Consider the following 16,962-nt stretch of genomic DNA (forward strand, 5'->3'; position numbering starts at 1 on the left):
AGTCAATTACATGGATCAAAGGTAGGTAGTGTGTTAGATATTGCAGTGTGAATCTGATGGTCAGGTTTAATCCGTAGAAGAGTTTTTTACATGGGTAGTCAATTACATGGATCAAAGGTAGGTAGTGTGAAAAGGTGTCAATGTCCTTAACAGAGAATAGAAGCTCAATAAAACAGTGATACAGTATTTCTTCACAGCTACAAAGTAACAGTACTGAAGCTCTTCCCCCCTTTACAAGTTGATTCCTCACCCAGAATGTGCCCAATAATTGCCTCTCTTCCTCGGATACCTTCTGAATGCACTTGGATATTATTAAACCCCATGTTTATGTCTAATCTGTCCAATTTGGAAATTAACAACAGTTCCGAGCAGGAATTACAATGTCTCCACCGTTTATCCTCTAAGCGCTGGGCCTAATTTCTTCATCCCATTTCTCATTTCCATAGCAACAAGATCATGTGATCATCAACAGTCCCAACGGTAGCCATCAGTCGCTAGATAAGGCGTTTTATGGTGGCAGCCAATCGTTAGGAAGGTGAGTTTGACATGTAACCCAGTTATTCAAATAAAAATCATGTAGGAATTGTGCTGATTTTGATGAAATTTTTGTATTTTAAGAAAGCACATTTGTTTGTAAATTATGGACCTAAGGACATAAGGATTGATTTTTTTTTTCAGCGCTTAGTTTGTATTTTTGATGATTTTTTACTGTTTTTTTTTAAACCTAAAATGATGCATAAAGTACATATTTCAATATTTTTTGTTTTACACACTTGGAATTTTGTTTTTGCAAGCTCATTATTGCTATTAAACTGTTATGGACTTGACCTGTCAGATTGGCTCTGCATGGTTCTTGTTTTCATTGGCTCATTTCCTGTAACACTTTATGTGGAAATAGCGTTAGAATCGTTGAAATTCACACGCACACATTGACCTCTGGGGTCAAATTACTGGTGGTTCAAAATCCTTCACAGCAATAAATGTGCCTTACAGGTGTGTTAAAGATTTGGTCATAGATTGTTTTTTGTCAACGTAAAGCTGATTTATATTCAAAGTTATCAAACAGTAAAAGTCACATGTCAAAGTTACTGCTGAATACAATGTCTACTTTATACTGTATTTTTACTTGAATATGGAATCCAACCACGATAGTGGAGGTGACATCGGGTACATCCGCGTCTCTAGCGGCAACATTCGCAATTGAACAGTAACTCTCAGAAATTTGAGAAACAATTGATGCATGAATTGTTTCTCAGTTTGAAATGTTTTGGCCTGAAAAAGTATCCAAACTTTTTTCTCAAGATAGTTTATACCAAAAACAGCTGCAGTGCTTCTCAGCAAGTAGGGTTTTTATGCTCATAATTCTTTGGATTATTTACCAATCTATGAACCTACTTTTAAACATGCTACATCAGTATTTTATGATCTACTATTAAAGGATTTTTTAATTGACTCCTTGCACTAATGTTACATCCAGCTACTGTGTCCATACTTGCCGTTTCGGGATTCAAATTGCACATACAAAGCATCAACGCAGCGTTGCCTAAAAACTGCTACCTCACTGTGTAATATACAGGGACAATGACCCCCGGTGCAAACAAGATTATTGTTCTTAATGATGTCAGACGATTTGGGTGATCAGTTTTAAAAAAGAATTTTTGGTGATTGGTGACCTGTGCCTTTTTTTCACACATTGGTTTGGTATCAGTGAAGGGTTGGCTGGTAACCAGCTTTCATCTTGGATAAACAGGATTGACTAATTAACACTTTCATTTGATTAATTCTAGATGTTAATTAACTGTAGCTCTGTTGGGAAGGGTGGTTTGATGTTTTTAGGAGGGGGTCAGGAAGCTTCTCCTAAATCTAGACTTGTTTTTATCTTCCCTCCTCTCCTCTCTCTTTCCTACAGTAATAGTGGAAGAATGTTCAGAGCTCAGAGTACAAATAGTTATGAGGAGTTTACAAGTAAGTTGACTTATGGTCATTGGCTCCATGTTTGGTTTAAAGGCAGTGAACACCTTCCCCTTGTACATTGTATAGCAGAGTAAAATGCTATGCAAAGTGTATCAGTTGCTACTCCAACCATCATTTGCTACTCAATATTATCAATTAATGTGGAGAAAAATTGTGCAGTCAAAATATTTTGCTTTGCAAAAGTGCTGGATGAAATTGTTCGCTGAAAGGTATTATACAGAATTAGTCAAAATATTTTGCTATGCAAAAGTGTTGGATGAAATTGAAAGGTATTATACAGAATTAGTAGAGCTGCTGAAATAGTTGCAGACAGTGTTCCAGTTTGTGTTTACATGAATGTTATTTGTTGAATGACTGACCAGAGTATTAATGCAAAGCGCATTGACACATTATTGAAAACTGCCCTATAATGATGCAAGTTAGTAAAACAAAGTTCTATGGAAAGTTGAATTCATTTGGTAATCAAATAATCAACCGCAAGGGAAACTGACTGGGTAAATTTTAAACAATTTGGGGTTGACCAAAGAACAAATTGACTATGATGGAATTTAAACCAACTACATGTACCTCCAGATTAATGTGCCGGTGCTCTCTACCAACTGAGCTATCTAGCCCTATATTGATGGTCTCCCTATTTCGTCAATATCTTTGTTTGGGGTGCCAATCAGAAGACATTTAACTACTAACTGCCTTGTAGCCAAGGATCACAACCAAGTATACGATCAACTGTATCACAACCAAGTATACGATCAACTGTATCACACCCAAGTATACGATCAACTGTATTACACCCAAGTATACGATCAACTGCAACCTGGGAAGTAGCACCCAGGGGATCATTATATAATGTTAAATTGTGATTTCTTTCTTGCCGTGTAGATTCACAATATTCAGAGAGGTCAGGAAAAGGAGGAACCTTCCCAACGCGGTATAGCATGAAGAACACACAGAATGAGTACGATGATGGTAAGTTCTGCTCCAAACTTTGACAACCACATAATAGTCACAGGCCTGTGATCTGTTGGGAATTTCCCTCACTTCAGGATGTTTTATTGATCCCTCTGCACTTTCAGATTTTCTTGAAAAAGTGAAATTGTTATCATAGCGTTGAGAGATTAGGTCAACATTTTCAGATTCCTTTTTTAAATGACGAGAATCTCTAAACCTCTTAGACGTAACATCCTGACAATTGACAAGGCTTTATCGCCAGACCAATCAAACAAAGAGGAAACTGTTATAAAATGTGTATACAGTTTCAGCCCTGTCGTAAGTTGAATGTCAAGCCCTGCAATTCATAGCGCTGGACTAAAGTATTCTGTGTGTGTGTGTGTGTGTGTGTTGCACTAAAACATCAATTATCTTTTCTCCTCTCCTGTCTAACAGGACGTAAGACATTCCCAAGTCGGTCACGGAGACCCCAGCTTAGTCCTTCCATGATGAACCGGGATGACTACAGCCCGCACGGCAGTGAGCATTCCCTAAGCAAGAGTAGTAGCAGCAGTGGGATCGGCGCAGACTACGATACCATCGACAGTCGGAGGAGGAGGGACAGTGAGCTGGAGCACTCCATCAAATCGCTGCAGGAGATGAGCATCAAGGAGGGTGCTAAATGTGAGACAATGATGTGTATGTGGAATTCTGGTTTGGGGCAAAATAATCTAACCCTGGCTTTGGTGTCTGGTCCCGTCAGTTCCTTAAAAAATAAATTGTTTTGTCTTGTGATGCGCGCCATGCAAAGCTTTAAATATCACTTGCTTGTATATCATTTGTTATCTTTCTGCTCATCTAACTATTGACCCATTTCACCTGACGTCATCATCAGAATAATCTTGGATGCGCCATTTTGGTGGTAAATGTCAACGTGTGTTATTCAGTGAAGTGCGCATTTTTAGTCGACGCTGGGTTTACACGTAAGCCTATTGACCACCAACATGGTGAGCGTGGCATCAGTCGCCGCATGTGACGCGATGAAAGGGGTCAATAGTTTGTGATTTTATTTCTAGCTCTCTTAAGGTTGTTCGCTTTGTTGTTTGTGCATGTATTAAAGGGGAGCCAAAAATTGCATCACAACGTATTGTTGTCAAAATTGTTGTGGACAATATTTGTCAGTTTGATTCACATTGACACCTTGGTGAAGTAAACTTTGATATGCCTGTCTCAGGTCTGAAGGGCAACAGCAATTGCCCTCTAGTAAAGGGCATCGTATTTGTACAGCAATCTTGCATAGGGCACCACAAAAGCATTGGGCACCATGGCAATTGCTGTGGTTGCCTAGGGTTATTTCAAGGCCTGCTGCCTTTTGTGTTGATTTTGTTTTTAGCCAGTAAAAGTCCAAAAAGGATTGGGTTGAACGTTTGTTTTAAATCAATAAGAATCATTGCAAGGAAGTCTCCACATAATGCTTTAGCTTTAACTTCTTCAAAGCAGCGAGATTGTTTGTTTTTGAAGTCATTGTTGTTGATGTATGATTGACCTTTGACCTTCTTTTCATTCACAGCTCCCAGAGCGCCAGTCAACTGGCGGAAAGGCAAGATTCTAGGTCAAGGGGCATTTGGGGTCGTTTACCTTTGCTATGATGCAGACACAGGGAGGGAGTTGGCTGTCAAACAGGTCCCGACAGATAATTCAAATAACGAAGCAAGAAAGGTGAGTTTATTGTAAATGTCCCCCTTGATCAGGGGCAAGCTTTTCTCTGATTATAAACCTGATGCTGAGTGACTAGTATGAACTGCTGGTACTAGATAGGAAGTTACATACATTGCGAGAATACATACATTGCGAGAAGCAGTGACTTGTACCTCACTCTCATCGTTCTGCTGGAAAATCCCTACTGATGCAAACTACTTTTTTCCACATTTTCCATGGTAAAAAGAGCCTTCAATTTCCTTTGCACGTTCGTTTTTTTGAACAACCTACATGTACCTGTTCATATTTGCCAAGCTGACTCCCTTCAGATTTTCAAGGGACTTTTAAAAGACTCATCTGTTTGAATCTACATTTTTGTAAGAAAACCGTTCATGTATTTCAAGTCACTGTTTTATGTTTTTGTGATGCTCATAGAGGCTCCTGCACTATGTGATAGTAATGTCTCTTATTATTATTATTACCTCAATTTGTATACAAGTGTGGAAAGGAATGGACTGGTCTTAGTAAGTAATGTCTTCTCTCTCTCTCTCTCTCTTCCTCAATTTGTTTCTTCCATCTACAGGAAGTAAAAGCCCTGAAATCTGAGATAGAATTGCTGAGGAATCTTCACCACGATAGAATAGTGCAGTACTTTGGTTGCTCTGAGGATAAGCAGGTCTTATCGATATTCATGGAGCTCATGCCTGGGGTGAGTAATGTACACCGTCTCCTCGTTTATAGTAACTTCCCTCTTGGAATAATTCTGATTACCTTAGCTCTCCGAAGGAAACTATAGAGGGCACTCTCTAATGTGAATCACCCACAGCCCTCGAAATAACCCACGACATTTGCTGTGGTGCCCTGTGCTTTTGTTGTGGTCCCCTTTGCAAAGTACCAATACAAAAATTTCCTCGTAGAAAAATTGCTGTGCCCCTTTAAGCATCAAGATCTGCACCCATAGTGCGTCACACCTTGACAGGATTGGACAGCATTTTAAATTACATTGGCCAATAATTCTGTTTTAGAAAACATGACAACATTACAAGTGTAGGCTTTCATATGTGTATTGTACTTCTCTGGCCTTGAAATGGCCTTCAATTTGTTACTGTGTATGAAGAAATAATGTAAGAAGCGTTTCTTCAAATACTATGTTTAAAGAGGATTGCCGTATTCACATAAACAAAGCCCAACCACCCTCGCCAACTTAGAAATAAACAAGTCATCCGTTACTTATATTATTGTCAATGTCCAGATTAGGCAAATCAGGACAATCGTTATTTGCTGAGTAGAGTCTTTTGTGAATGCCATTTATATGCTAAGTTGGCTTAGCGGTTTTAACCCTTTAAGTAGAAATTTAACTGTAAGCTGTGAAGAATGGACAGTCTTGTGCATTTGGTGATTGTGCAGTGTTAAGAAAGAATAGTGTTTGGCTTCATTACACTGAACCCTATCATCTTTATCAAACCCCCCCCCCCCAAAAAAAAAAAGTATATATATGTATATAACCATTTTTAGGTTTGCTCATGTCAGGCTTCGTTCTGTTGTCCTTACTCATTTCATATACACAAATATGGGAGCTAAAAGTACATATAAAGTTGATGATGTTACAAAAAGTGTTTTTAAAAAGTCAAGTATAATTATTTCTTTTTGTCTGTTAAATCGTAGGGCTCTGTAAAAGATGAGCTGAGGAGTTATGGTGCGCTCACAGAGAATGTTGTGAGAAAATACACTCGTCAAATCCTTGAAGGTGTTGCGTATCTTCACATAAGCCATATTGTACATAGAGATATTAAAGGTAAGCTACTCGGTCCTTGAGTGTGGAAGACGCTCATTTTAAATAAGAAACTCACCTTAAACCAGGTCAATTATTATGTTGAGAGTACAACTTCGTCAAGCAGAAATGTTGCTTAACGAATTTACAAAGCAGGACAAATTACAGGGCACCATTCACAACTATTTTGATTTGCATTGTATTTTGGCTGGTGACCTTTTTCTGCTTAGCTAGATATTTCAGTGATAAGCAATATTGTATGGTTGATATATTGTACCTGATTGACCCCTGTTTTGAATTATGGTGACAAATTTGAAATCTGCCCTACTCTAGTACAGGTCAGCATTTCTTTACAATTATCACAATATTTGCAACTGTTTAATTTTCCAATATCATTTTCTTGTTTGATTGTCATTTTCAGGGAACTTGTATTTGTGCTTAAGATAACCTTCCTCATTATTGCTTTAATTCTCCCAATATTAAACTTATTTGAAATGAGCTTTTCAATCAGTACATTTCCATGTTAAGTTTAAGTGATTCTTTCTTATTTGTCTGTCATGCTTTTACAATGCAATTTATTGTACTGGTTCACTTGTTTACATAACTGCATCTTCATGAGTACCATTACATTTTGTTGGTAAACAATTGATCTAGCCATTGTCATCGAGCATCTGAAAGTCTCATACCATTGTCGCTCCAATTAATTGTCTTTTTTTCCCACATTTATATTTGTTTTTCTGATGATGATTACATAACTTCAAGTGTGCATCGTTTTGGAAATGTTTGGACTGCCATGTTTTTGTTTTGTTTATCTTAATGAATATTGATAGCGTACAGTGTAATGTTTATGCATAACTTGTTTATCTTAATGAATATTGATAGCGTAGAGTGTAATGTTTATGCATAACTTGTTTTGGGTCTCCTTGGTCAAGTTTTGTCTGTCAAATATCTATCTTGACTCCATTTTAAATAGCCCTTATTAATGTGTTACTGTACAGTGCAATTCAACCTATTGGTTGCCATATTTTACATTCTTTCATGTTTTTACTTGTATGAATATTTTATATTTTTCGCATATTTGTTAAGTTTGAATAATCATCTTTATTCTATGTTGTTTGTAACTGTACTTCTGTATTACATGTACGTGTTGCTTTTTACGCAAATGTATTTTTATTTTGTGTGAAGCGATTTGACGCCTAGCATAAGGTGCTATTTAAATACTATTTTATTATTAATATTACTATTTATTATGAAATAAATCGATTAATAATAGTTTACTGCAGGTATGCATAAATTTAAGAAACCAATTTAATAAATAACTCACTCTCACCACGCATGGACTGGTTTTGTGTTAAACATTTGACTCTCTCTCACACCAGGTGCGAATATCTTGAGGGCAGGTTCAGGGAACGTGAAGCTGGCTGATTTTGGTGCATCCCGGCGGTTACAAACGATAGCGAGTTTCGTGACTGGAATCAAATCAGTAACGGGTACACCGTACTGGATGAGTCCGGAAGTCATAAACGGAGTCGGATATGGCAGGAAGGCTGATGTATGGTGAGTTGATAGCTGTAGAATTTTGGGATGTTTACATTTTCTAATCACCATTGGACAGCTTTGTAATCAAATTTTGTGGTTGAAAGAAGTACAGCAGCCGATTTAACGAAACGCTAGGATTAATCCTATCTGGAGTTAGGACGAGAGACCCGTCCTAACTTAGGATGTGTTCAATGCGTCCTACGTCTTTGGATACGGAACTTTATTAAGTCCTAAGATTAATCCTAAGTTAGGAAGAGTTTGGTGAAATCGACGGCTGGTCTACTTTTATGGGTCCCAATGTTCAAATGCGTGCCAGACTGTCAACTCTTGGGCCCTTTAAATAGTCTTATCATTGTTTGGAGAGCTTTGTAACATTTTAGTTTAAACTTGTTTTACTTTGAAATTCAAATTTCCAAGTTACTATGACTGAAATGTGTTTATTCTTGTAGGAGTGTCGGCTGCACAGTCGTAGAGATGCTGACGACGAAGCCACCCTGGGCAGACTATGAAGCCATGGCCGCCATCTTTAAAATCGCAACGCAACCCACAATTCCTCAGCTCCCCAGCACAGTCTCAGACATCTCTCGCGAGTTCCTGAGACTCACGTTAATCAGAGATGCCCAGGAGAGGCCCTGGGCTCACGAGTTGCTCAGGCACGATTTTGTGAACAATTTCTCGGTCGACTAAAATGTAAACAAGAGATCCTTCAACCCCCCTACCCCCACCCTTGGAGTCAGTCAAGGAGAGCAAGCAACATGTCTTGGAAGTAGATGTGTGGAATCAGTTGACTCAGATTTGTTTTAAGAGCCCTGGTGTTGTGCTTCCTGGAACTTGCCGAACTTACCTCCACACATCTACTTTATTTGTTGTTGAGATTGTCCGCGGACGTTTAATACATTCCGTGACTTTGACCTCCAGCAATTCAGCCTTTGATTTATACTTGAAAAAGTACTGTGAGGAGATGGGAAACTCAAAACTTTGGATATAGTTTATTTTTACAAAGGATTTTCTGCGAGTGTCGTCGATGCAGTTTAGCTTTACAGCATTGTGAGTGATTGCATCTACCTGTCGTGTTGACTCTTACTAGCTACACACAGTTTACCATCTCTACACAGTTTACCAGCTAAACACAGTTTACCAGCTAAACACAGTTTACCAGCTGGACAAGGTTTTCCAGCTACGCACAGTTTACCGGCTAAACACAGTTTACCATCTAAACACAGTTTACCAGCTGAACACCGTCTACCAGCTGAACACGGTTTTCCAGCTACACACAGTTTACCAGCTAAACACGTTTTACCAGTTAAATGTGTGGTTTACCAGCTGAGCACAGTTTACTAGCTAAATCGTTGCTTTAGTGGATTACATCAAGACTTGCAACCAGTCTCTTGTCACCGGTTACCAGTCTGTACTGCAGTGTAAAAGCAACAGTGGCTAACAACAAGATCACTGGTGTCCACCAACAATAATAACAGATGTTGGTTACCAGTGTCAGTGTCAGAAAGTTCTACTCCACATCAGGAGATCAGCATTACTCAGTAATGACATCATAGATACTGCACTAAAGTTGCAAGATGACAACTCCCATCAGCCACGGTGCAATCATCTCTATTATTCATGAGTCACATTTTCACAGTTTCCTTTGGCTTGGAAGAACCAGTGGCGGGCTAAAAAATATACACTTTACAACAATAGATTTACACCATCAACATTAGTTTGAAACGGATAAGTTTTAACACCTGGGCTGAATTTCATAGAGCTGCTTCAGTAGGAAATTTTGATTTACAATTATCTGCTAAGCAGAAATGAGTGGATACCAGTCACAAATTGTACAAGTGACATGGTTTTTTGCCTGGTAACCTTATTCTAGTAAGTACATTATAAATATTTTTTGCTGAGCAACTTTTTGTGCTTAAGCAGCTCTATGAAACAGGGCCTTGCTATCTGTCACATAAACAACATTCAACCAATCGCAGGGCTATTTTGAAAAGTTATCCTAAATTTGATTGCTTGATATTTTTTTTTAGGGAAAAGAAAAGAATCAATTTTGTTGTGAATAAAAAACAATAAAACTTGATGGAATTCCATGTACATTGATAGTTCCTATTACGGAATTGAGGTGAATCAAATTGTACAGTTTTGTTTTTGTATAAATGTTGTATAAATAGCGATACCTCAGCTGTTGATTGTCGGTTAGACGATGTGACGATGTGACGATGTGACAATGTGACGATGTGATGTTTCAGGTTCGCATTGAGAATGCTGTCTGTACATAAACATAATGCAGTTTTTCCAACATTGTGATTTAGACAAATACTGTGGGTTCCTTTATATAGAAATGCATGGAACTGTCACATCGAATTTATCAGAAGGGTTATAATATATTATTATATATACAAATTTCTAGCACAGACATTAATCTGTATATTGATTTATTAACAACGTGAATTTCTTTTGTTTTCGTTCTGAAAATGATTTTTTGTTTACAATTTCCAATCCATAAGTGCCTCGTTGATAAGACGAGTTATGTGTAGGGTGAATGGTGTATACATACAGTGCTTAAAACACTTGGTTTGTACAGTCAGTTAAAATAGTTTTTTTTTTAGGAAGTTATTATTTCTGCACCCTTTTCTTTGACACCCCCCCCCCCACTCTTATTGTTTGTGTGAGAGCAGTTGATGGCGGCATGATGACGTCAACGCAGACCTGTCTGTTGTTGACAAACTAAATTCACAAAAACAATTGAATTATGACTGAAGTTGAAACATGTTTCTGGTCGGTTCGCAAAATTTCATCTCTGATTCCTTCAGGTTTTCCTGCGATTGTTACAACGGGAGTTTTTAACAGTTGAGAAATAGTTGATTTATGTTTTTTAAGATGTTGACACCACTGCTATACAATCTCTAAACATAACAAATTCTTCTTCTTCTGCCCTTTTGTTTGAGAAAAGGACAAACCCTCACATGGTGTTCACTGCTTTCTGATTGGATATTTTAAATAAGATTGACATGTGTGAAGGAGAGTCCCATGAGGGGTAGTCAGTAGCCGGTAGCCGTGACAAAATCCCGAGTATGAAAAAAAAACTGGATTGGTGACGTTAGTTTTGCTAAACATCGTCGCAGATATTACCACACAAATTACTGTACAGAAAAGAGATATCTGTATCAAACAAATTATCTTAATCAAAGTTCTTATCCACATTCATGTACTTGCCTAGTCCCTCCGAGCCAGCTGTTGCAGTGCTCTCTACACCCCCCCCCCCCCCCCCCCGCCCCTGTCACATGGCAGTCACTGTGTTGGAAGTACAGTTTATAGAGTGGTATTTTCTGGCTCTGTTTCCATTCCTTTGCTTCCTATCCAGGTCGGCTAAAATGTATGCCCCCCCCCCCCCCTCTCGTTGTGTAGAATGTTGAATGCCACCTATGACCATGAGCTCCCTCTCTTCTTGAAAGACGTCCAACACTTGTCATTTTCCAAAACACATTTATTTATTTAACAGCATTAGGTACTGCATTTTTTCCCACTTGCCTTTTTACCACCTAAAGTAATCTGTAAAAACCTTTTGTTTTCTTTGCTGTTTTCTTCATGTCTGATGCAAACTTTTAATGCAATAGCAGTTGGTAAACTAAACTTGAACGTTCTTATTCTGTATCCACCAACACCGATTCTTTGGCATCTACTTAACATTGTATGCGCACAAAGTAAGAAAATTGCCTTTTATACTCTTGATACAACAAAAACTTCCTTATTCTGTATTTTCAACTAAGAATCTAAAAATCTATAGCAAACTATGAAGTATGCAGTTTTGTTTCTTGAACCATTCATAGATGATGCACCAAAAAAAATCTTATTTTCTGGGGTGGTTTTTTTTCAAATGAAAATCTTCTGTAGACCAATCTAGTTCAAAATGCTCTGTCAGTAAATGTCTACTTATAATTTGGAAATTCTTAGACTGAGGTCTGTTTGAAATATTTTGTGTGATGTATCGTGGAAAGGCATAGATATGGTATAGTGATAAACTATTTTTGATACTTGGTACTGATGTTCCACTCAAACATAAAGACCAACGATATTCTCTGAATCTTTGGCTCTGCCCTATTTATAGTTCCATCAACCAAATTTCTTTTTTTTTAAGTCGTCGTGACCTTCGACCAAGACTTTGAAATATTAGATTGAGTCTTAGCTGTGGAAACGGGAAACCTGAAATATTCCACACCATCTAAAAATGGGTATGTGAATAGATGGATTACACATAGCGTCATCAGCCACCATATTTTATGACAAACAATGGGAACGTGCCTGCGTTGCACACAACTCTCAGCTAATGATAGCCTTTTACTCGTGCACGTTTCATCAAAGACGGTGGTCAATGACGCTGTGTGCAATCCATCTATATATGAAAATATTGGACTAAAGCCTGGTTCATACTTCCTGCGAATGCGAAGCGAATATTGACGTCACAAATTCGCAACGAATAATTCGCAGCAGTTCAACTCTGCTCTACTCACTTGCGAATATCGCTGCGAAAAGAGGGTGGTGATGTCAAATTCATGTCAAATTCGCTTCGCATTCGCATGAAGTATGAACAAGGCTTAAGCCTTTTTCAGGTTCTGTTTCTGTGGCCCCCAACATTCTACAACCAGGAAATCTAAAAACTAACAGAAATATTATGGAGAGGGTGGGCTTCTATTCAACGGGAGGGTATACCTTTGGCAATTACTCCAAAAATTAAAAACTATAAGGACTTACTTAGTAAGAAGCAATGCAGCTGTTTTTTTAAAGAAACAATTCCCTTTGAAAGGAATGTGGTTTTACAGACAGGGATTTGAAACATGTTCAATCTGGGTTGTGTAATAATAATAATAATAAGACTTGTAATACGCACATATCCACCCTGCTGGGTGTTCAAGGCGCATTCCAATAACAGATTATTCCTGCTGCGTGGTCATAACCATTCCAGATTTTGAGCGCTATTTCAACAAACACTACCACCTTTTGAAATGAATTGTTGTATCAATCTACATTGAACGGTTCCAAAAACCAAAGGTTTACTTTGTCTTTAAAAGCAGTGGACACTATTGGTAATTACTCACAATAATTATTAGCATAAAACCTTTCTTGATTACGAGTAATGGGGAGAGGTTGGTAGTATAAAACATTGTGAGAAACGGCTCCCTCTGAAGTGATGTAGTTTTCGAGAAAGAAGTAATTTTCCACGAATTTGATTTCGAGACCTCAGATTTAGAATATGAGGTCTCGAAATCAAGCATCTGAAAGCACACAACTTCGTGTGACAAGGGTGTTTTTTCTTTCATAGTTATCTCGCAATTGTGATGACCAATTGAGCTCAAATGTTCACAGGTTTGTTATTTTATGCATATGTTGAGATACACCAAGTGAGAAGACTGGTCTTTGACAATTACCAGTAGTGTCCAGTGTCTTGAAGTCGTCTGTAATGTATCCCACTGATTATGTTATCAACAGAGAGGTTTCACAAGAGTACGGATACAGATACAGCAACGATAAATGTATTTGTTCACTTTGGATGCGCATCAGATTTAGTGTGGTGATCAAAGAGGTGCGAGTTTGGCCTTGGCCAACATGCTGGCCTAGGTTTTGTGTTGACGTATTTGTTTGTGACTTTAAACTTGCGAAACACAATTTTACTTTAAATGTTACCAACTAACGGCCAACAAAAACCCTGTGTAATGACTTTAATTTTTAAAGAAGAGTTTGTGGCTTTTATATAACATCTTCACATTACAAATACAGAATGCATTGTCTGTATATTTAATAATAATGTATTTCTTCATCTTTTTTATAAAAAACAAAAAGCCAAATAAATGATAAAAATAATAAAAGATTAATTAATTTGTTGAGTCAGGTTTGTGTGTGTTGGTTTGTGTGTGTGTTTACTTGTCATCGCCGGGAAGCGAGGTCTTCTGTGTGAATACACACTCGCACATCGAGGACTTTTAGCACAGCGAGGACGTCCTCGCTTTGAAAAATTGTGATAAATGCAGCATTATAGCCAGTTTGGACGCCACTGAGATATCTAAGCTTTTGGGACTAATCCTCGGTTTACGTCATTTACGAGAGGAGTATGTGTGAGTTAACACCATTCTGTTGCCGATAAGCACTCTTGGATGGTTACATCGCCCTCTGTTGATATGAAGTTTCCTTCTTGTAGGTAGTAGAGGCGGCCATTTCTAATCCTGAACTCATTTATGCATGACGGTTAGCTTATTCGATTTGAGTCGGGTAGCGTGGCTGGTTGCAGGTGTCATGGGGACGCATCATAAACATTGAGTGCATTGCATCCACCAGGACCCTAGAGACAAGCATTCGACCCATGGCAGCTCTCGAGAGAAGACAAGAAATGGTGAGTGATCTGAGTGTAAATAAATTTCCATGTAATCCTTACTGTACTGACTACATCACTATATACAGTCGTTTGACCAGTTAACGATTCCTTACACTTGTCAACAAACACATAGTTAAATGATTTAGGACATTACCAATTTAAGTTTATGCATGTGATTCAGAATTAACCCCCTAATAATACGTACCCCAGTTGGAATTCCACAAGTTAAATAATGGATTTGTTTTAAACACATCTCATGACACGAAACGTATATTTTTAGGCCTATGTCTATAGCTATGTCTTTAAGAAAAGAGATGAACATCAAACATGTTTGTTTGCTTAAAAAAGTGGATCTGAATGATTTTCAGCAGAAACGAGAGGAACATCTAACATTATTAAAAACGACATTATGTTATGAAGCAAGTACTAAAGTAGAACACGGTTTACTATCGCTTATATAAAATCACGCCGCACGGGAATTCTCCGTTTCGGCATACATTGTACGTTATACGGTACGAGTTGACTCGGGTACGAGTTGACTCGGGTACGAGTTGACTCGGGTACGAGTTGACTCGGGTACGAGTTGACTCGGGTACGAGTTGACTCGGGTACGAGTTGACTCGGGTACGAGTTGACTCGGGTACGAGTTGACTCGGGTACGAGTTGACTCGGGTACGAGTTGACTCGGGTACGAGTTGACTCGGGTACGAGTTGACTCGGGTACGAGTTGACTCGGGTACGAGTTGACTCGGGTACAACATTTTGGGTACGAGTTGACCTTTTTACGTCGTGAGGGGTCGTGAGTTGTCGGTATTTAGTGCGACCCTTATGACATGTTCCACTAAACCGATCGATATGTTACATAATTTGTATGTCTTCTTTCTAGTATGAAGAAGGGGACAGCGTAATGGCACTGTGGCCTCCAGACTCGTCATGGTATCCAGCTGTAATCACCTCCATAACCAAAGGTATTTAAACAAGTATCATTACTTTTGTACTGTGGACACACGAAATTACAGTTCCACACCCTTATTGTGATCCACATCACGTGAAGAGCACGTTTTAAAGATGGCACAAAGTTGTATGTTTCCCCCACCCTCCCCCCCCCCCCAAATGAAATTAATAAACCCTTTGCCTTTCATTTTTCAGGGAAGTCACTTATCAAGTACTGTGTGCGTTACAATGAGGATGGCATCACACGCTCCTTATTTGAGCACCAGGTGAGTAAATGATGATGTCATGTATTAATTGCATCGATATGAATTTAATAACATGCTATGTTTCTTCATAGTATATTATGTTCTGTACAATTGAGACGTTTTTCCAAGGTTTACGACGTGTTGAGGCAATAAAATGTCCTCTCTAAATGTAACAGAGTCCCGTAACCGTTTGTTATAAAATCGATATGGTTAGAAAGATGTTGTAGAAGTAGAATACAATGATCAACACAAATAGGCCATGAAATTGCGTGGTTTTCGTTTTACCTCAGCGACAAACACGGTCGACCATTTATGGGAGTCAAAACTTGGACTCCCATAAATGGCCGACCGTGTTCGTTCGCGACGTGAAATGAAAACCGTGCAATTTGTAGTGATACTTGTGTGGATCATTATATTCTACTTGTAAAACATCGTTCTAACCATATGCATTTCATAACAAACGGTTTCAAACTCTTTTCATTTCTCAGTGGTGTTAATTATGTCATTTATCTTTTCCTTGCTAGCTGGCCCATCAAACATCAGATTTTCAGTGTGATACTTCAAGGTCTGTAAACCCCAACACCAATTGCAGGGATGACGATGACCCACAAGCTATTTTTCAGTCTGATCCTTCAAGGTCTGTCAACCCCAACACCAGTTCCTGGGATGACGATGACCCACAAGCTGTTTTTCAGTCTGATCCTTCAAGTTCTGTCAACCCCAACACCAGTTCCTGGAATGACGATGACCCACAAGCTATTTTAGAAACTGCTGAGCTTCACCAAAGCAATGAAGCTGTAGGATGTGAAACAAATGATTCTAGTGAGAAGTGTGCCGTAACAGTCATGCAGACCGATAATGTCGGTGGACAAAGGAAATGGGACAAAAAACACTATTGCTTTTACTGTGATGAGCCTCAGGCCAAGTTACCCCGTCATCTTGAGTCGCGTCACAAAGAGGAGAGGGAAGTTGTAGAGATAGCATCGGAGACGGACTTTACTGCCCGCAAGAAACTTCTGTTATTCATCCGCAATATTGGTAATCACAGACACAATTGCCAAGTCCTTAGAGAGGGAAAGGGTGTCCTTATTATAGTATACAGACCAAATCATGAAGCATCTCCACACGCATATGGACCATGCATACATTGTTATGGCTATTACGTGCGTCTTGATCTTTGGCGTCATCAGTGCCCACTTAAGCCTGCACTCCCTGCACAGACTGATGGTAGCAGTAGGATAGGTCGTGTTAGGGGGCGAGTAGCTAACAATAGTGATTTGTTAAAACCACCCCCTGCTGGTGTATCTTTCCAGTTGAACAAGGTTCTTAGTTCTATGAGGAGAGACAATGTTGGTCGGATTGTCAAGAATGATTCTTTGATTCTGGAAGTTGCCAAACGTGAATACCTCAGACTTGGCCACGATGTTACACAACATGGCTACATTCGGAACAAACTACGAGAATTTGGTCGTCTTGTTATACAACTGAGA

The 16,962-nt window shown here is 38.8% G+C and overlaps 1 protein-coding gene across 3 annotated transcripts in view; it reads left to right on the top strand.

Annotated features, from left to right (window-relative positions):
• Positions 1 to 9,598, top strand: part of LOC117291169 (mitogen-activated protein kinase kinase kinase 2-like) — a 73,998-nt gene extending 64,400 nt beyond the window's left edge. For 2 of the 3 annotated variants that reach the window (XM_033772738.1, XM_033772736.1), the window contains 9 exons: positions 447 to 535; positions 1,910 to 1,965; positions 2,854 to 2,940; positions 3,358 to 3,600; positions 4,472 to 4,620; positions 5,183 to 5,308; positions 6,265 to 6,394; positions 7,750 to 7,927; positions 8,359 to 9,598. In XM_033772738.1, the coding sequence (XP_033628629.1) occupies positions 447 to 535; positions 1,910 to 1,965; positions 2,854 to 2,940; positions 3,358 to 3,600; positions 4,472 to 4,620; positions 5,183 to 5,308; positions 6,265 to 6,394; positions 7,750 to 7,927; positions 8,359 to 8,596 (1,296 nt within the window). In that variant the 3' untranslated portion in view covers positions 8,597 to 9,598. The remainder of the gene's footprint in view (positions 1 to 446; positions 536 to 1,909; positions 1,966 to 2,853; positions 2,941 to 3,357; positions 3,601 to 4,471; positions 4,621 to 5,182; positions 5,309 to 6,264; positions 6,395 to 7,749; positions 7,928 to 8,358) is intronic. The other variant, XM_033772737.1, reaches the window with a different exon arrangement.
• Positions 9,599 to 16,962: the final 7,364 nt, after the last annotated feature.

Source organism: Asterias rubens, chromosome 6, assembly GCF_902459465.1.
Source record: "Asterias rubens chromosome 6, eAstRub1.3, whole genome shotgun sequence".
Classification (NCBI taxonomy): domain Eukaryota; kingdom Metazoa; phylum Echinodermata; class Asteroidea; order Forcipulatida; family Asteriidae; genus Asterias; species Asterias rubens.